This window comes from Panthera onca, chromosome Y, assembly GCF_046562875.1.
Source record: "Panthera onca isolate mPanOnc1 chromosome Y, mPanOnc1 haplotype 2, whole genome shotgun sequence".
In the NCBI taxonomy this organism is placed as follows: Eukaryota; Metazoa; Chordata; class Mammalia; order Carnivora; family Felidae; genus Panthera; species Panthera onca.
The window spans coordinates 19,912,719-19,933,873 of NC_138358.1; the positions used below are offsets into that span (position 1 = coordinate 19,912,719).

General features: G+C 36.8%; 1 protein-coding gene and 1 pseudogene across 1 annotated transcript in view; both read left to right on the forward strand.

The window, feature by feature from the left end:
• LOC145715074 (cullin-4B-like) overlaps positions 1-21,155 on the forward strand; it is a 138,113-nt gene that overhangs the window by 17,418 nt on the left and 99,540 nt on the right. The window contains 1 exon segment of the mRNA XM_081794658.1: positions 6,915-7,033. Within this exon segment, the coding sequence (XP_081650784.1) occupies positions 6,915-7,033 (119 nt within the window).
• On the forward strand, positions 355-1,607 carry LOC145714984 (cyclin-A2 pseudogene; annotated as a pseudogene).

The following is a 21,155-nucleotide window of genomic DNA, read 5'->3' on the forward strand; positions in this document are numbered from 1 at the left end:
TATGGCAAGTGTCTCTGAAAATGCCTTATTGAGTTATTTGGTGTATTAACTACCTGAACTGCAGGAACAGCCAGCTGCCACTCCAGTGGGCTGCTTGCTGCGTCTTGGAAGCATCTTTATCCCTGCACACTGCTTGCATATGCCTTTTGCAACCTCCTTGGTACTGCGTTATCCTTAGCGGGCAAGCTGCCTAGAGATGGGGCAGCTGGATGTGGCTGGAGTGTTTCTTGGCCTGGGAAGGAGTACACACTGCTTTGCGCCACAGACTTATCCCACCAAGATCCCAGAAGCTGTGATGTTGGGCAGCTCCATGCCCAGGCCTAGAACCAGAGGGGCTGCTGATAACTGTAGCACATGGCAATCCAAGAGGACCAGAAGAACATCAACCAAGAGAAGGTGGTGCCTGCTCAATAAACTTGGGAAGGCGTGGCTGTACTGAAGGCCAGGAACCATGCTTTGCGGTGTCACAGCAAAGGCCCAAGACACAACAGATTGCGCCTCTTAAGGATCTTCCTATGCATGATGAACATGCTGCTGTACCTCCCTGGGAAGCAAACAGTAAGCATCCTCCATTTACCAGGCGGATAAAACACAAGAATAGACTGAAAAAGGCCAGATGAATCTAAAAAAAAAAAAAAATCATGAAAATGTGCTGGCTTTCAATTTAGCTTTTACTTTACCTAGACCAAGAGAACCACTGGTATCTCTTGATTATCCAATGGATAATAGTTTTGAGTCACCACGCATTACGGACATATCAATTGTACTAGAAGATGGAAACCCAATGAATGTTAAAGAAGTCCTGGATTATCATGAGGATATTGACACATACCTTAGGGAAATGGAGATTAAATGTAAACCTAAAGGGGCACCTGGGTGGCTCTGTCAGTGAAGCGTTAAGTGTCCACTTTGGGCTCAGGTCATAATCTTGCAGTTCATTAGTTCGAGACCCGCTTAGGTCTCTGTCCTGACAGAGCAGAGCCTGGAGCCTACTTCGGATTCTGTGTCTCCCTCTCTCTCTGCCCCTCCTGCACCTGTGCTCGGTCTCTCTGTATCTCAAAAATGAATTCAGTGTTAACATTTTTTTTTTTAAATGCAGGCCTCAAGTGGGTTACATGGAGAAATCTGTAAGACCTAATAAACAGTTTTCTGTGCTTGTGGACTGGTTTAAATAGGAGAATAGTACAAAGCACAGAATGAGACCCTGCATTTGGCTGTGAACTACATTGATAGATTTCTTTCATCAGTGTCTTTGTGCAGGAAATCTTCACCTTCTGGGCACACTTCTATGCTGTTAGCCTCAAAGTTAGAAGAAATATACCTACTTGCACCAACAGTAAATCAGTTCTCCACCATAACTTGTCCACCAGCAGTCTGCAAACTGCAAAGTTGAAAGTTTAGCAATGTTTCTGTGAGAATTAAGTTTGATAGATACCATACCTAAAGTATTTGCCATTACTAGAGCAGCCTTTCATTTCACACTGCACACAGCCACAGGACAAAGCTGCCCTAGATAATGAGTTCAAAAGACTGGAACTAATATCCTGGAGTTGGTGATACGTCTGTGGGTCCATGTCTGGGTTCTCTCTTCTGTTCTGTTGATCTGAGTGTCTGTTCTTGTGCCAGTGCCATACTGTCTTGATGATTAGAGCTTTTAGTATAGCCTGAAGTCTGGGATTGTGAGGCCTCCTGCTTTGGTTTTCTTTTTCAAGATTGCTTTGGCCATTCAGGGTATTTTCTGGTTCCATACAAATTTTAGGATTGTTTGTTCTAGCTCCGTGAAGAACGCTGGTGTTATTTTGATAGAGATTGCATTGAATATGTATGTAGATTGCTTTAGGTAGTATTGACATTTTAACAATATTTGTTCTTCCTATGGAGCATGGAATCTTTTTCCATTTTTTTTTTTTTTTGTGTCTTCTGCAATTTGTCTCATAAGCTTTCTATTGTTTTCAGTGTATAGATTTTCTACCTCTTTGGTTAGATGTATTTCTAGGTATTTTATGGGTTTTTGGTGCAACTGAAGAGGGGATCAATTCCTTGATTTGTATTTCTGTCGCTTCACTGTTGGTGTATAGGAATGCAGTTGATTTCTGTGCGTTGAGTTTATATCCTGCAACTTTGTTGAATTCATGAATTAATTTTTGTAGTTTTTGGTGGAATCTTTTGGGTGTTCCATGTAGAGTATCATGTCATCTGTGAAGAGTGAATGTTTGACCTCCTCCTGGCTGATTTGGAAGCCTTTTATTTCTTTGTGTTGTCTGATGGCAGAGGCTAAGACTTCCAATACTATGTCGAGTAACAGTGGTGAGAAAGGACATCCCTGTCTTGTTCCTGACCTTAGGGTCAGGAATTTTTTCCCCATTCTCTCAATTTTTCCCCATTGGGTCGTTCATATATGGCTTTTATGATTTCGAGGTATGCTCCTTCTATCCCTACTTTCTTGAGGGTTTTTATCAAGAAAGGATGCTGTATTTTGTCAAATGCTTTCTCTGCATTTATTGAGAGGATCGTATTATTCTTGTCCTTTCTTTTATTGATATGGTGAATCATGTTGTGTTGTGGATATTGAACCAGCCCTGCAATCCCCGGTATAAATCCCACTTGGTCATGGTAAATAACTTTCTTAATGTATTGTTGAATCCAGTTGCCTACTATCTTGTTGAGGATTTTGCATCCATGTTCATAATTTTTTTAATGTATTGTTTTAGTGTATTTAATGTATTTTTTCATGTATTGTTGGTTAATACCTTGTTGAGGATTTTGACATCCATGTTCATCAGGGAAATTGGTCTATAGTTCTCCTTTTTAGTAGGGTCTCTGGTTTTGGAATCAAGGTAATGCTGACTTCATAGAAAGAGTTTGGAAGTTTTCCTTCCATTTCTATGTTTTGGAACAGCTTCAAGAGAATAGGTGTTCAGTCTTCCTTAAATGTTTGGTAGAATTCCCCTGGAAAGCCATCTGGCTCTGGACTCTTGTGTTTTGGCAGATTTTTGATTACTAATTCGATTTCCTTACTGGTAATGGGTGTGTTCAAATTTTCTATTTCTTCCTGTTTCAGTTTTGGTAGTGTACATGTTTCTAGGAATATGCCCACTTCTTCCAGATTGCCCCTTTTATTGGCATATAATTGCTCGTAATGTTCGCTTATTATGGTTTTTATTTCTGCTGTGTTTGTTGTGATCACTCTTCTTTCATTCTTGATTTTATTTATTTGGGTCCTTTTCTTTTTCTTCTTGATCAATCACTCTAGTTTATCAATTTTGTTAATTCTTTCAAAGAAGAAGCTTCTGGTTTCATTGTTCTGTTCTACTGTTTGGTTGGTTGGTTGGTTGGTTGGTTGGTTGGTTGTTTTCGATAACATTAATTTCTGCTCTAATCTTTATTATTTCCTGTCTTCTGCTGGTTTTAGGTTTTATTTGCTGTTCTTTTTCCAGCTCCATAAGGCGTAAGGTTAGGTTGTGTCTCTGCGATCTTTCTTCCTTCTTTAGGAAGGCCTGGATTGCTGTGTACTTTCCTCTTATGACCTCCTTTGTTGCATCTCAGAGGTTTTGGGATGTGGTATTATCATTTTCATTGACTTCGATATGCTTTTTAATTTCCTTCTTAACTGCTGGGTTAGCGCATTCATTCTTTAGTAGGATGTTCTTCAGTCTCCAAGTGTTTGTTACCTTTCCAATGTTTTTTTTCTTGTGGTTGATTTTGAGTTTCATAGTGTTGTGGTCTGAAAATATGCACGGTGTGATCTCTATACTTTTGTACTTACTTAGGGCTGATTTGTGTCCCAGTATATGGTCAATTCTGGAGAACGTTCCATGTGCACCTGTGAAGAATGTATATTCTATTGCTGTAGGATGAAATGTTCTGAATATATCTGTGAAGTCCATCTGGTCCAGTGTGTCATTCAAAGCCATTGTGTCCTCCTTGATATTTTGATTAGACGATCTGTCCATTGCTGTGATTGGGGTGTTGAAGTCTCCTACTATAACGGTATTACTATCAATGAGTTTCTTTATGTTTGTGATTAATTGAATTAAATATTTGGGTGCTGCCTCATTTGGCGCATCAGTGTTTACAATTGTTAGGTCTTCCTGGTGGGTAGACCCCTTGGTTATGACATAATGCCTTTTCTGCATCTCTCGATACATTATTTATTTTAAAGTCTAGATTGCCTGATAGAAGTGTGGCTATTCTGGCTTTCTTTTCTTGACCATTAGCACGATAGATGGTTCCCCATCCCCTTTTCAATCTAAAGGTGTCTTTAGGTCTCAAGTGTGTCTCTTGTAAACAGCATATATATGGTAATTGTTTTCTTACCCATTCTGTTACCGTATGTCTTTTGATGGGAGCATTGAGTACATTGACATTTAGAGTGAGTACTGACAGATACTAATTTATTGCCATTATAAAGCTTGTAGAATTGGAGTTTCTGATGATCTTCTCTGGTTCTTTCTTTCTTGATTTTGGTATGTATGTATGTACGTACATATGTACGTATGCATGTGTGTGTGTGTGCATATATATGTGTGTGTGCGTGTGTATATATATTTGTATATATGTATACATATACGTGTGTGTGTATGTATATATGTATGTGTGTGTTATACATACATTTTTTTTTTCATCTTTTCTCCCCTCGGAGAGTCCCCCTTAAAATTTTTTGCAGGGCTGGTTTAGTGGACACAAACTCCTTTAATTTTTGTTTGTCTGGGAATCTGTATCTTTCCTTTTATTTTGAATGACCATCTTGCTGGATAAAGAATTCTTGGCTGTCTATTTTTCTGATTCAGCACATTAAAATATCCTGCCACTCCTTTCTGGCCTGCCAAGTTTCTGTGGATAGGTCTGCTGCAAACCTGTTCTGTCTTCCCTTACAGTTTAGGGACTTTTTTCCCTTGCTGCTTTGATGAGTCTCTCCTTGCCTGACTGTTTTGTGAATTTGACTATGATATGCCTTGTTGAGGGTCAGTTTTTATTGAATCTAATGAGGGTCCTCTGTGCTTCCTGGATTTTGATGTCTGGGTCTTTCCCCAGGTTAGCAAAGTTTTCTGCTGTGATTTGCTCACTTAACCCTTCTACCCCTATTTCTCTCTCTTCCTCCTCTGGGACCCCTATGATTCTGATGTCGTTACTTTTTAATGAGTCACTGATTTCTCGAATTCTTAAATCGTGCTTTTTTGCCTTAATCTCCCTCTTTTTCTCTGCTTTTTTATTCTCTGTAAATTTGTCGTCTATATCGCTGATTCTCTTTTCTGCCTCATCCATGCTTGCTGCCCGTGCATCCATCCGTGATCACAGCTCAGTTATAGCATTTTTAATTTAACTCTGGGTATTTTTTTACTTCTTTTATCTCTGCACAAAGGGACTGTAGTCTATTTTGGACTCCAGCCAGTATTCATATTATCGTGATTCTAAATTCTGGTTCAGACGTCTTGCTTGTATCTGTGTTGGTTAAATCCCTGGCTGTCGTTTCTTCGTGCTCTTTCTTTTGGGGTGAATTCCTGATGAATTCTGTGGTTCAGGTTGTGCAGAGTGTTGTGTTAATCCTCCAATCAGTTTTGTAGGTGTGTAGGATGGTTCAGTGTTCATCTCAACAATAATATTTTATAATGTAAATTGAAAATAGAGATTTGTAAATAATGAGGCCCCAAATGTGGAAAACTAAGATATTTTTCTATTCAAGTCCTATCTTTGGATTTAAGAAATGTTTCACTACCAAAGTCCTACTTGTCTTTAAAACATTGATATATAATTTACATGTCATAAAATCAGTCTGTTTTAACACACATATTTGATTGGTTTTTAGTATATTAATGACAATGTGCAGTCATTGCCCCTGTGCAGTTTAGAACAACTTTTTAATGATTGACAGTTTTCAGTTTACCGTGACAGTTTTAATGCTTAGAAATGCCAGTAAAAAATCTACAACCGAATATGTCATCTGTTATAGCTTTTTTCATTTTCTGTTTTTATAACGAATTTAAATTTGAACAGAAAACGATTTATACTTCACATAAACCATAATAATAAATGGTAAACTGGTAGTATGGATTGATTAAAAAGGTAGGAATTTATCAACACAGTTACTGGGAAGTGAGAGGTGAACTAAAATAGCATAGTTTTTAGATCTCCAAAGTTGACGAATGCTGAAAAGTTATTAATTTATAAATTGGCAGATACTAGCAAATTATGATATTTTATTAACCTTAGTTTCTTTATTTTATATGTTCAGTATGGTATATATATTTCTAGGATAGAGTTGGCAGAAAGTTTCTTTGGACGGTGAGGGTTCTTCAGGTAATGTCGAATAGAGAAAAGCAACGTGTCGATAGTGATGTATTCTGATGCTGAACACGTGGCTTTTTAGAAGCAAATATATTGCTATATGTCTTTTGCATTCTGGGGTTTTTATGCTTGTTTATTTATTTATAGAATGATTATATTTGTCCATGTATTTGGGTATATTGTATACCTTCCTGTTCTTATGTAAAAATCAGTATCTGGCACTTAATCAGATATTTAATGTGTCTAGTTAAAGTTCTATTTAAAATCTGTAATTTTCTAATTCATGCACAGTAATATCTATATTACAAACTTATTTACTATAAATTTATGTGATGTATGTTTTGCGGCAATAATACGAAATACACAGTGGTTTACAAGACAGCATTTATGACAGTGGAAAAACAAATAGTCCAGAGGAATAGATTACACTCTTTTTTCTGCCATCCATCTAATTATTTCTTAATAAACACTTACTGATACGACACTTACTTGCAAAGTTTAGGACTGTAGCATTTTTAATCCAGAGTAAATGTCTTGAATGTAACAATCTCAAATTAATGTATCATTTAACGTATATCTGAGGTGGGTATTTGTATTGCTAATTTTGCTTTCATGTTTCTAATATTCAGGCTTAAGCTTTCTTCTTGATGAAAATAGAATTGAGGATTTGTCTTTAGTCTACCAAGTATTCAGTAAGATAGAATGTGGCTTTCAAGTTCTTCTCCAGCATTGGATTGAGTATATCAAGGTATTTATTTAAAGAAGATGCTGCATTAAGTAATTTAGATTATTTACGGCTAATTTTTCCCCCTTTAATAATGTATTGTTTTTAATTTAGAACTTTCTATCTTTAAGAAATGTTTAACTTGAAATTGATGAAGAATCTATGCTCTAAGCCTTCTTGAAACTCTTATTTCTCTGTATATGTAAAGTCTTGCTCCCCCAAATAATACTTGCATTTTGAAGGGGAAGAGTGGGGACATTATTTACTGGTGTAACATTTTCTTTTAGTGCCTCACATTTCTTTTACCACCTTAAATTTCTACTCTTCTGTTTAATAACAAGAATTTGTTATTGAAAAAGTCTGTAAGCATAAATTGTCTCAGAGAAACAGCGGGGAGAGAGTCCTCACCAGCCGAGTGTCCTCGTAAGTTCAATGTTTTTCAGTGAGTAATTAACTAATGTTTTGTAAGTGGTAGACTAACATGAAATTTATTATTTTAACCATTTAGAGATAGGAAATTGGGTGAAATTTAGTTAATTCTTAGATACAAACAATAGACGTAGAGACGGACAGAAAGTAGCTTAATAGATGCCAGAGGCTAAGAGGGGAAATGAAAGGAGCAGCTGCGTAAGTGTTGCTGGTTTCCACAAGCATCCTCCCTATTTAATTCTGGAATATGTTCATGACTTTTTACAGAATCCTAGTACGCATTGAGCAGTCACTTTACTTACCTTCTCCCTGGAGGCTTTGGCAATTACTAATCAACTTTCTGTGAATACTGATTTTTCTGTTTTGGTTATTGCCTAGCAATTAAATCGTATGATACGTGGGTTTTTGTTTCTGCATTCCTTTACACAGGATGATCTGTCATCAATGTTATAGGAGTCTTTTATCATTTTTGGTGTCAAAATAATATTCCACTGTATATCTGTACTGCATTTCGTTCATCAGTTTGTAACTGGATGCACACTTGGATTGTTTCCACCTTTTGATTCCCACCTTTACTATGGGGGGGGGGGACAGGTATTGGGAATTGTTCTTAATTTAAAGTTTTATATAACTTCCAGTTAGTTAGCATACACTATAATATTAGTGTCAGGTGTACAGTATAGAGATTCAGTCCTTCTGTACAATACATGTGCTCATCACAAGTACCTATCTAATGCCCATCACCTATTTAAGCCATAACTACCTCCCTTACCACCTCTCTTCTATTCTCTAGAGTTAGAAATCTATTTCCAGTCTGTTTCTCTTTCATTTCTGCCTTTGCTCATTTGTTTAGTTTGTTAAGTTCTACACGTGGTTGAAATCATATGGTATTTCCCTTTCTCTGACTAACTTATGTTGCTTCTAGCTCCAAACATGTCATTACAAATGGCAAGATTTTATTCTTTTTTATGGCTTATATTCCATTTTGTATGTAGATCACTACATTCTTTTAATTTTTTAAGTTCTTTTTAAATTTAAAATTTTAAATTTAAATTTAAATTTTTTAAAAAATTAAATTAAATTAAATTCTTTTAATTTTTTAATGTTTATTTTTGAGAGACAGAACACAAGTTGGGGAGGGGCAGAGAGAGGGGGAGACAGAATCTGAAGCAGGCTCCAGCCTCTGAGCTGTCAGCACAGAGCCTGATGCAGGGCTTGAACTCACAAATTGCGAAATCATGACCTGAGACAAAGTCAGATGTGTAACCGACTGAGCCACCCATGCTTCCCTACATATATAACTACTTTTTTACTCAAAGTTGGTGAACATATGGACAGTTTCCATATTTTGCCTGTTATAAATAATAATAATAATAATAATAATAATGATAATAATAATAATAATAGTAATAATAAATGCTGTAAACATTGGGGTGCATGCATCACTTTGAATTAGTGTTTTTGTATTGTTTGGGTAAGTACCCAGCAGTGCAGTTGCCGGATTATATAGTCTATTTTTACCTTTTTGAGAATCTGCATACTGTTTCCTAGAGTGCCTTCACCAGTTTTTTCTCTTTCTCTCTTTCTTTCTCTCTTTTTCTCTCTTTCTCTCTGTCTCTCTCTCTCTCTTTCTTTCCCTCCCTCCCTCCCTCCCTTCCTTCCTTCCTTTTCTTTATTTCTTTCCTTCTTTTCCTTTCTCTTTCTTTTCTGCTTTTTCTTTCGTTTTGATTGCTGAGGGTATGACTTTTACTACCGTGCTGAATGACATTAGTGGAGAGTGGACATCCCTTTCTTGTAAAGGGAAAACTATCAGTTTTTCTTCATTGAGGATGATTCTAGCTATGTGTTTTTCATAATTGTCCTTTTTTTATGTTGAAGTATATTCCCTGTAAATATTCTTTATTAAGGATTTTTATCATGAGTGGATGGTTTGTTTTTTTTTTTTTGGCAAATGCTTTTCTGTATCTGTTGAGATGATTATATGGTTCTTATCCTTTTCTTTATTAATGTGGAGTGTCATGTAGATTTGTGAATATTGAGCCAACCTTGAAACCCAGGAATAATCTGGTGAATGATTATTTTAATAAATTGTTGGATTATATTTGCTAGTATTTTATTGCGAAGTTTTGCATCCATGTCCATCAGGGATGTGGCCTGTAGTTCTCTTTCTCAGTGTAGTCTTCCTCTTATTTGGAATCAAGATAAAGCTGGTCTCATAGTATGAGTTTGGAAGATATCCTTCCTTTTCTTTGTTTTGGAATAGTTTGAGAAGAATAGGTATTAACTCTTTTATTTTTTTATGTTTTTAATATGAAATTTGTTGTCAAATTGGTTTCCATACAACACCCAGGACTCATACTCAGTACCCATCACCCACCCTTCCCTCCCTCCCACCACCCCTCCCTCCCATCCCCCATCAACCCTCAGTTTGTTCGCAGTTTTTAAGAGCCTCTCATATTTTGGCTCCCTCCCTCTCTAACCTCTTTTTTATTTCGTCCCCTCCCCCGTGGTCTTTTGTTAACTTTCTCAGGATCCACATAAGAGTGAAAACATATGGTATCTGTCTTTCTCTGTATGACTTATTTCACTTAGCATAACACTCTCCACTTCCATCCACAATGCTACAAAAGGCCATATTTCTTTCTTTCTCATTGCCACGTAGTATTCCATTGTGTATACAAACACAACTTCTTTATCCATTCGTCAGTTGATAGACATTTGTGCTCTTTCCATAATTTGGCTATTGTTGAAAGTGCTAGTATAAACATTGGGGTAAAAGTGCCCCTATGCATCCAGCACTCCTGTATCCCTTGGTATTAACTGTTTTAAATGTTTAGTATAATTCATCTGTGAAACCGTCTGTCCCTAGACTTAGTTTATTTGGAAAGTTTTTGATGACGGATTCAGTTTCTTTTTGGTTATTGACCTGCTCAGGTTTTCACTTTTTTGTGTTTGTTTTTCATTTTCGCAGCTTATGTTTCAAAGAATTTATCTATTTCTTCTAGTTTTCCAATTTTTTGGCCTATAGTTTTTCTAATATTCTTTTTTTTTTAAATAATTTTGTGGCGTTGGTTGTTATTTCTCTACTTTTATTTGTGATTTTATTTATTTGGGTCCATTCTTTTTTCATTTTGATAAGCTTGGCTAGCGGTGTATCTTCTTTTTTTTTCGAAGAACTAGCGCCTGGTTTCATGGAGTTGTCTGATTTTTTTCTATATCATTTATTTCTGCTCTGGTCTTTATTATTTGCTTCCTTCTGTTGGCTTTAAAACTGCTTTCGTAGTATCCCAAAGGTTTTGTACTGTTGTGTTTTCATTTTCATTTGTTTCCATGTATTTTTTTTTTATTTCTTCCTTAATTTCCTTTTATTGGAGAATTTAGTCAACTTACATCCAAAGTAATTATTGATAAATATGTACTTAGTAACATTTTGTTGCTTTTTTTGTTTCTGGACATTGTGTCTCTGTCACTTTTGATATCTCCTTTGCTCTCAAGGAGTCCCCTTTAATATTTCTTTTAGGGCTGGTTTAGTTTTATTTGTCTGGGAAACTAATTTGTCAAATTCCTTTAGTTTTATTTGGGAAACTCTTTATCTGCCCCTCTCTTCTGAATGATACCTTCCTGGATAGACTATTCTTGCCTGTAGGTTTTTCCCATTCAGTATATTGTATATATCATCATTCCATGGCCTTCTGGCTTGCTAACTTTCTGTTGAGAGATCTGCAGCTAGCCTTCTGGGTCTTTCCTTGTATAGTAGGGACTTTGTTGTCTTGCTGCTTTCAGGATTTTTTAATGCTATATTTTGCAAGTTTAATTGCAACATACCTTGGCGTTGTCCTGATCTTGTTGGTTTTGATGGGGATTCTCTGTGTTTCCTGAATCCTGGATTTGCATGTCTGTTTCCTTCCCCACATTAGGGAAGTTTTGAGCTATTATTCCTCAAATAAATTTTCTTCCCCCTTTTCTCTCTCTCCTTTTTCTGGAACTCCTATAATATGGGTGTTACTACATTTGATGGAGTCACTGAGTTCTTGAAATCTATTCTCATGTTCCGTAATTATTCTTTCTTTTGTTCAGCTTTATTATTTTCCATTTTTCTTCTCTAGGTCACTAAGTTATTTATTTCCTCATTCCAGTGCACTGTTCATTATATGAAGTGGGTTTTTAATCTCATCTGTTGCATCTTTCATTTTTGATGGATTCATTTTTAACACTTTTATCTCTGTGGTAAGGATGTCCCTGAGGTCTTCTGTTGTTTTGAATCCCAGCTTGTTTCCTTACAGATGTTCTAAATTCTCCATCAAGTATGTCATTTATATCTGTTTCACTTAGATCTCTACTTGCCTTATCTTGTTCTTTCATTTGGAATAAATTCTTCCATGTTCACATTTTGTCTTCATTTCTGCCTCCTTCTCTGTGTTATAAAACACACTTATGGCTCCCTATCCTGAGAGTCGTGGCTTTATGAAGAAGAGGTCATGTAGTACCCAGGGCCTGCCACTTTAGGGAGGGTCTCCACTGTGCTGTGAGTACTTTGCCATTGTGTAGTACTCCTCTGTCTTTCTGACATATCTCCAGAGGCTGCTTTTGGTCTTTGGAAAGAATGTGGTGTGTGCTCTGGTATGCTTGTGACGTGAGGGCCGACGCCACTTTTACCAGAGCTGAAGCCTTGCAGGACTCTCTGGTTGGGAGATGTGGTGTGGGCAGGGGTTTATGCTGATTTTCTGTGGGAGGACCTGGCATGCCACACTGGGACTGAGGCATGCTTGACTGAGAAAGGTGGTCTTGTCATAGTGTAGGGGTGTGCAACTTGGTGTAGCAAGTTAGGCAGTCATTGTAGGTTCCAGTTGGTTCTGGGTTTATGGTGAGGACTGGGGAAAGGAAATGAGGCTAGCCAGATCCTTTGTTCCTAGAGAGGTATCTGTGTGAATGCTGAATGCTGCCTCTCAGGGATAAACTCCAATAAGAGTGACTGAATAATGCCCGCGCCCCTCCCTCCCCATGCCTCAGGTGACCTTCTAATCATTGTTTCCATGCCATCTACCTGCAAGTTGTTTGCCTGTATTTTCTCCAGGAGCAGTGCAGTACCCCTGGGCCCCATCTCAGCCAGCTGCTCCGACCTTTAATATTTGAGCCCCATTGGTTGCAAGAACTCAGAAAATTCAGACCCTCATTTTCCCACACAGTGGTTTTGGGAGTCTTCCTCTGTAGCTCCATTCTCTCATTCTTCTCTGGGACCAGGACCTCTGTAGCACCCTCTTTCCATTTCTACCCTAAACCACATCTCTGCACTTTCCTCCTTACTCAGTGTGGCCTCTTCTCTCCCTCTAGTTGTGGAGTTTGTTCTGTGAGTTTTCAGGTCAATGTCTGGGATATTTAGGATTACTTGATAACTATCTAGTTGTGTTCCTGTGTTGATGGGAGCCTGAGGTCCTCCTGCTCTGCTTCTGTCTCCCTCCAAGATTGGGAATAGGTTCTTAGGAACTTTTGTATTTACATGAGATATACAAATATCCCTTGATATTGTTTGAATAAATGGTGTTTTCAGTGCATACCTGGAAATGGAATTGTTCTGTCATATTCTAAAAAGTGGAATTGCTATGTTACATTGTAATTGAATAATCATTAGACTGTTTTCCACGGAGGTGTAACATATTTTATTGCCATGGTGCTGTTTTCCATTTTCTTCCATTTGTTGAAAAGGTTGAAGATGTACTGGAATTCATTTTTTTTTTATGTCTTTGTTGTATTTGGAGGAAAAAGGCATCTGCATCCTGTGCTTTCCTTTGATTACAGTTTTTTTTTTTTTTAACTTGACTAATCTCTTACTTTAGGTCTATTTAGCTTATTTCTTTTTTCCACATTGGTAGATTTTGTGCTTCTCAAAATGGTTCCCTGTCCATCTAGGTTATCTAATTTGTTGTTGTGAAATTGTTTACTCTTTGACCAACATCTCTACATTTCCTCCAACTCCCAACTTCTGGAAATCACCGTTCTACTCTGTATTTCTTTGAGCTCTATTTTTTAGTTAGGTTCCACATATACATGATACCGTAAAGTATTTTTCTTTATGTCTCTGGCTTATTTAACTTAGCATATATCTTCCAGGTTCATCCGTTTTTTGCAAATGGCAGGATTTTCTTCTTTTGTTTAAGTTACTTATTCATTTTTAAGTTATTTATTTAATTTATTATTTATATTTATATTTATATTTATATTTATATTTATATTAATATATATTTAAATATTTATTTATTTATTTATTTATTTATTTATTTATTTATTTACTTACTTACTTACTTACTTACTTATTTCAGGCTCCCATCAACACAGGAACACAACTAAATAATTATCAAATAATCCTAAATATCCCAGACATTGACCAGAAAACTCCCAGAACAAACCCCTCCCAAACAGAGGGGCCATCTGGATGACCTCTTTGGGAAAGTGTCTTTTGTCATGTCTTTTGCCCATTTCTTCACTGGATTATTTGTTTTTTTGGTGTTGAGTTTGATGTTGTTTATACATTTTAGATATTACCCTTTATGTCCTTTGCAAATACCTTCTTCCATTCCACTGTGTTCCTTACAGTTTTGTTGATTGTTTCCTTTGCTGTGGAGAAGATTTTTATCTTCGTGAGGTCCAGTAGTTCAGTTTTGTTTTTGTTTCCCTTGCCTCTGGAACAATATCTAAGAAGTTGGTGCAGCCAAGGTCAAAATGGTTGTTGCCTGTGTTTCCTTCTAGGATTTGATGGCTTCCTGTCTTACATTTGGGTCTTTCATCCACTTGAGTTCATTTTCATGTATGTTGTAAGAGAGAGGTCCAGGTTCATGCTTCTGAATGTTGCTGCTGTCCAGTTTTCCCAACACCATTTGCTGAAAAGACTGTCTTTTTTCCACTGGATACAATTTCATGTTTGTAAAAGACTAGTTAGCCATACATTTATGGGTCCGCTTATGGGTTTTCTTTCCTAATCCATTGATCCATGTGTCTGTGTTTGTGCAGTACCATACTGTATTGATGATTACAGCTTGGCAGTATACCTTGAAGTCCAGAGTTGTGATACCTCTAGTTTTGGTTTTCTTTTTTATTTTAACATTACTTTGATTATTTGGGGTCTTTTCTGGTCCTGTAAACATTTTAGAATTGTCTGTTCTAGCTCTCTGAATGTTTCTGGGGTTAGTTTGATAGGGATTGAATTGACTGTGTGGATTGCTTTGGGTAGAATCGACATTTTAACAATATTTGTTTTCTCAGTTCAGGAGCATGGAATATTTTTCCATTTCTTTGTGTTTTGTATTTCTTTTCATAAACTTCCTATACGTTTCATCATATTGGATATTTTACCTATTTGGTTTGGTTTATTCCTAGGTATTTTATGGTTTTTGGAGCAATTGTATACGGGACTGATTCCTTGATTTCTCTTCTGCTTTATTATTGGTGTATAGAAATACAGCCAGTTTCTTTGCATTGACTTATATCTGGCATCTATGCTTATTCCAGTCAGTTTTAACAGTTTTTGGTGGAGATTTTCAAGAGTTCCACATAGGGTATCATGTAATCTGTGAAAGTGAATTTTGACTTCGTTCTTGCCAGTTTGTATGCCGTCTATTCTTTTTTGTTGTCTGATTGCTGAGGCATGCACTTCCAACACTATATTGAACAACAGTGGTGAGAGCGGACATCCCTGTCATGTTCCTGACTATAGGGGGAATACCCTAAGTTCTTCCCCATTGAGGATGATAATAGGTGTGGATATTTTGTTTATGGCCTTTATATTGTTGAGGAATGTTAATTCTATCTCTGCTTTTGAGTTTTCATTAAGAAAAGATGTTGTATTTTGTCAAACGCTTTTTCTGCATCTGTTGAGAGGATCATATAGTTCTTATCCTTTCTCTTTTTGATGGAGTGTATCACATTGAGATAATTGCAGATAGTGAGCCAGTCTTGCAGTCCAGGAATAAATTCCACTTGATCATGGTGAATAATTCTTTTAATATATTATTGCATTTGTTTTTCTAGTGTCTCGTTGAGAGTTTTTGCATCCGTGTTCGTCAGGGAAATTGGTCTGTAGTTTTCCTTTTTAGTGTTTTTTGTTTTTTAGGGTTTTAAAATCTAGGTGATGCTGGATTCATAGAATGAATATGGACGTTTTCCTTATTAACTCTTCTTGAAATGTTGGTAGAATGCCCTTGAGAAGCCATCTGTCTTTGGACTTTTGGTTTTTTGGGAAATATTTTATTACTTACTCAGTGTCTTTACTGGCTGTGATTTTGTTCAAATTTTCTATTGCTCTTTCAGTGTTGTTAGTTTGTGTCTTTATTGGAATTTGTCCATTTTTTTCCACATTGCCCAGTTTGTTGGCATATAATTTCTTATAATAGTCACTAATTATTATTTGTGTGTCTGTGGTGTTGGTTGTGATACCTCCTCTTTCATTTGTGGTTTTGATCTCTCCTCTTTTATTTGTGACTTTATGTATTTGGGTCCTTTCTGTTTTCTTTCTGGGCTTTATCAATTGTGTTAATTCTTTCAAAGAACCAGATCCTGGTTTTGTTGATCTGTTGTACTTTTTTTGTTATTTCAGTACCATGGATTTCTGCTCTAATCTTTATTATGTCTCTTCCTCTGCTGGATTTTGAGCATTATTTCTTTTACCCAACTCCTTTAGGTGTAAGGTGTTTTTGAGATGTTTCTTCCTTCTTTAGGAATCTTTGAATTGCTATGTGCTTCCTGCATCCCAGAATTTTGAACTGTTGTGTTTTCATATACTTAGGCTTCCATATACTTTTTAATTTGCTTTTTAATTTGGTCGTTAATTTCTAGGTTAACCCTTTGATTCTCTCCCTCTCTCTCAAGTTATATATATAACTTGAATTCTTTTTATAAAAATATAATTTATGAATTCTCTTTATATCTTATGTATTTGTATTTATATGTTTATATAAAAAATAAATATATATTTTTACACATTTATATTTATTTATACATACGTATATAATTGTATTTATATACATATACATACATATATATGTACGTACATTATTTATACATATATGTATACAATGTATTTTTAAATTGATATCTGTACAATACCAGTGCTCATCCCAACAGGTGCCCTCATCAATGCCCATGACCCACTTTCCCCTCTCCCCCACCCCCAATCAACCCTCAGATTGTTCTCAGTATTTAAGAGTCTCATGGTTTACCTACTTCCGTCCCTGTAACTTTTTTTGCCCCTTCTCATCACCCATGGTCTTCTGTTAAGTTTCTCAGGATCCACATATGAGTGAAACATAATGGTATTTGTCTTTCTCTGCCTGACTTTATTTCACTTAGCATAATACTCTCCAGCTCCATCCACCTTGCCACAAATGGCCAGATTTCATTTTTTCTCATTGCCAAGTAGTATCCCATTGTATATGTAAACCACATCTTCTTTATCCATTTGTCAGTTGACGGACACTTAGGCTCTTTCCATAATGCGGCTGTTGTTGAAGGTGCTGCTATAAACATTGGGGTCCAAGTGCCCTTATGCATCATTACTCCTGTAACGCTTGGGTAAATTCCTAGCAGTGCTTTTGTTGGGTCATAGGGTAGTTCTAGTTTTCATTTTTTGAGGAACCTCCACACTGTTTTCCACAGCAGCTACACCAGTTTGCATTCCCACCGACAGTGCAAGAGATTCCCATTTCTCCACATCCTCTCCAGCATCTGTAGTCTCCTGATTTGCTCATTTTAGCCACTCTGACTGGAGAGAGGTGGTATCTGAGCCTGGTTTTGATTTGTATTTCCCTGATGAGGAGTGACATAGAGCATCTTTTCATGTGCCTGTTGGCCATATGGATGTCTTCTTTAGAAAAGTGTCTATTCATGTCTTCTGCTCATTTCTTCACTGGATTATTTGTTTTCCAGGTATGGAGTCTGGTGAGTTCATTATAGATTTTGGGTACTAGCCCTTTGTCCCATACGTCATTATAAATATCTTTTCCCATTCCGTTGGTTGCCTTCTATTTTTGTTGATTGTTTCCTTTGAAGTGCAGAAGCTCTTTGTCTACACGAGGTCCCAATAGTTCATTTTTGCTTTTAATTCCCTTCCTTTTGAGATGCATTGAGCAAGAAATTGTTGCAGCTGAGGTCAGAGAGGTTTTTTTCCTGCTTTCTCCTCTAAGGTTTTGATGGTTTTCTGTCTCACAGTCAGGTCCTCCACCCATTTTGAGTTTATTTTTGTGAATGGTGTAAGAAAATGGTCTAGTTTAATTCTTCTGCATGTTTCTGTCCAGTTCTCCCAGCACGATTTGTTAAAGAGACCGTCTGTTTTTCATTGGATATTCTTTCCTGCTTTGTCAAAGATTAGTTGAGCATGCATTTGTAGGTCCAGTTCTGGGATTTCTATTCTATTTCCTTGGTCTATGTGTCTGTTTTTGTGCCAATACCATACTGTCTTGTTGATGACAGCTTTGTAGAGGCTAAAGTCTGGGATTGTGATGCCTCCCACTTCAGTCTTCTTCTTCAATATTACTTTGGCTGTTCGGGGTCTTTTATGGTTCCATACAGATTTTAGGATTCCTTATTCTAGCTTTGAGAAGAATTTAGATTGGGATTGGGATTGCATTGAATGCGTAGATTGCTTTGGGTAGTATTGCTTTGGGTAGTATCGACATTCCAACAATATTTATTCTGCGAATCCATGAGCTCGGAATGGTTTCCATTTCTTTGTATCTTCTTCAGTTTCCTTCATCAGCTTTCAATAGTTTTCAGCATACACGTCTTTTACATCTTTGGTTGGGTTTATTCCTAGGTATTTTATGATTCTGGGTGCAATTGTGAATGGGTTCAGTTTCTTTATTTCTCTTTATGTTGGTTAATTATTGGTGTATAAAAATGCACGTGATGTCTGTACATCGATTTTGTATCCTGCGACTTTGCTGAATTCATGTATCCATTCTAGCAGCCTTTGGTGGAGTCTCTTGGGTTTTCCTTGTAGAGTATTATGTCATCTGCAAAAGTGAAAGCTTGACTTTAACTTTGCCACTTTTGTTGCCTTTGGCTTCCTTTTGTTGTGTGATTGCTGATGCTACAACTTCCAACATTACGTTAAATAACAGCGGTGAGAGTGAACACCCCTGTCCTGTTACTGATCTCAGGGGGAAACCTCTCAGTGTTTCCCCATTGAGGATGATATTAGCTGTTGGCTTTTCATAAATGGCTTTTATGATGTTTAAGTATGTTCCTTCTATCCTGACATTTCCGAGGGTTTTTATTTAGAAAGGATGCTGAATTTTGTCAAATGCTTTTTCTGCATCGATTGGCAGGATCATATGGTTCTTTTCTTTTCTTTTGTTAATGTGATGTATCCCATTGATTGATATGCGAATGTCAACCAGCCCTGCAGCCCAGAAATGAATTCCACTTGATCATGGTGAATAATTATTTTTATATACGGTAGAATTTGATTTGCTAGTATCTTGTTGAGAATTTGTGCATCCGTATTCATCAGGGGTATTAGCCTGTAGTTTTGTTTTGTTTTGTTTTGTTTTGTTTTGTTTTGTTTTGTTTTTGCTGGATCTCTGTCTCATTTGGGAATCAAAGTAATGCTGGCTTCATGGAATGAGTCTGGAAGTTTTCCTTCCCTTTCTATTTTTTTTGAACAGCTTGAGAAGGGTATGTATTATCTCTCTTTAAATGTCTTGTAGAATTCCCCTGGGAAGCCATCTGGTCCTGGACTCTTATTTGTTGGGAGATTTTTGATAACTGATTCAATTTCTTTGCTGGTTACGGGTCTGTTCAAGTTTTCTATTTCTTCCTGTTTCAGTTTTGGAAGTGTGTGGGTGCTTAGGAATATGTCCATTTCTTCCAGGGTATCCAGTTTGTTGGCATAACATTTTTCATAGTATTCCCTGATAACTTCATGTGTTTCTGAGGGACTGCTTGTAATAATTCCATTTTCTTTCATGGAATGAATGAAATTTTTATCTATTTGGGTCGTCTCCCTTTTCTTTTTGAGAAGCCTGGCTAGAGGTTTATCAATTTTGTTTATTTTTCCAAAAAAAACCAACTCTTGTTTGCATTGATCTGCTCTACAGTTTTTTTAGATTCTATATTGTTTATTTCTGCTCTGATATTTATTATGTCTCCTCTTCTGCGGGGTTTGGAGTGCCTTTGCTGTTCTGCTTCTTGTTTCTTGAGGTATGCTGTTAGATTTTGTATTTGGGATTTTTCCTGTTTCTTGCGAGAGGCCTGGATTGCAATGTATTTTCCTCTCAGGACTGCCTTCACTGCATCCCAAAGCATTTTGATTGTTGTATTTTCATTTTCATTTGTTTCCGTATATTTTTCAGTTCCTTCTCTAATTGCCTGGTTGACCCATTCATTCTTTAGTAGGGTGTTCTTTAACCTCCATGCTTTTGCAGGTTTTCCAGACTTTTTCTTATGGTTGATTTCAAGTTTCCTAGCATTATGATCTGAAAGTGTGCATGGTATGATCTTTATACTTACTAAGGACTGTGTTGTGACCCAGTATGTGATGTATCTTGGAGAAAGTTCCATGTGCACTCGAGAAAAAAGTATATTCTGTTGCTTTGGAATGCAGAGTTCTAAATATATCTGTCAAGTCCATCTGATTCAATGTATCATTCAGGGCCCTTTTTTCTTTCTGATCCTGTGTAGATGATCAATCCATTGTTGTATGTGGGGTATTAAAATCCCCCTGCCATTATCACATTCTTATCAATAAGCTTGCTTATGTTTGTGATTCATTGTTTTAGATACTTGGGGGCTCCAGAATTTGGTGCATAGACATTTACAATTGTTAGGTCTTCCTTATGTATAGACCCTGTAATTATTATATAATGCCCTTCTTCATCTCTTCTTGCAGGTTTCAATTTAATGTCTAGTTTTTCTGATATAAGTATGGCTACTCATGCTTTCTTTTGACTTCCAGTAGCATGATAGTTCTCCATCTTTCAATGTCACTTCAATCTGAAGGTGTCCTCAGGCCTAAAATGAGTCTCTTGTAGATAGCAAATAGATGGGTCTTGTTGGTTTTTGTTTTTTTTTTATCCATTCTGATACCCTGTGTTTTTCCATACATTCAGTGTTATTTTTGAAAGATACGGGTTTAGAGTCATTGTGTTACTGGTAGGTTTCATGCTTGTGGTGGAGTCTCTGGTCCTTTGTGGTCCTTGCCACATTTCACTTACCGACTCCCCCTTAGGATCTCTTGTAGGGCTGGTTTAGTGGTGATGCATTCCTTCATTTTTTGTTTGTTTGTTTGGGAAAACCTTTATATCTCCTTCTATTCTGAGTGACAGACTTTCTGGATAAAGATTCTTGGCTGCATATTTTTTTCTGTTCATCACATTGAAGATTTCCTGCCATTCCTTTCTGGCCTGCCAAGTTTCGGTAGACAGATCAGTCACGAGTTTTATCGGTCTCTCTTTATATGTTAGAGCATGTTTATTCCTAGCTGCTTTCAGAATTTTCTCTTTATCCTTGTATTTTGCCAGTTTTACTGTGATATGTTGCGCAGAAGATCAATTTAAGTTATGTCTGAAGTGGGTTCTCTGTGCCTGTTGGATTTCAATGCCTGTTTCCTTCCCCCGATCAAGGAAGCCTCAGCTATGATTTGTTCAAGGACACCTTCAGCCCCTTTCTCTCTCTTCTTCTTCTTCTGGAATTCCTATGATATGGCTATTGTTCCATTTGATTGCATCAC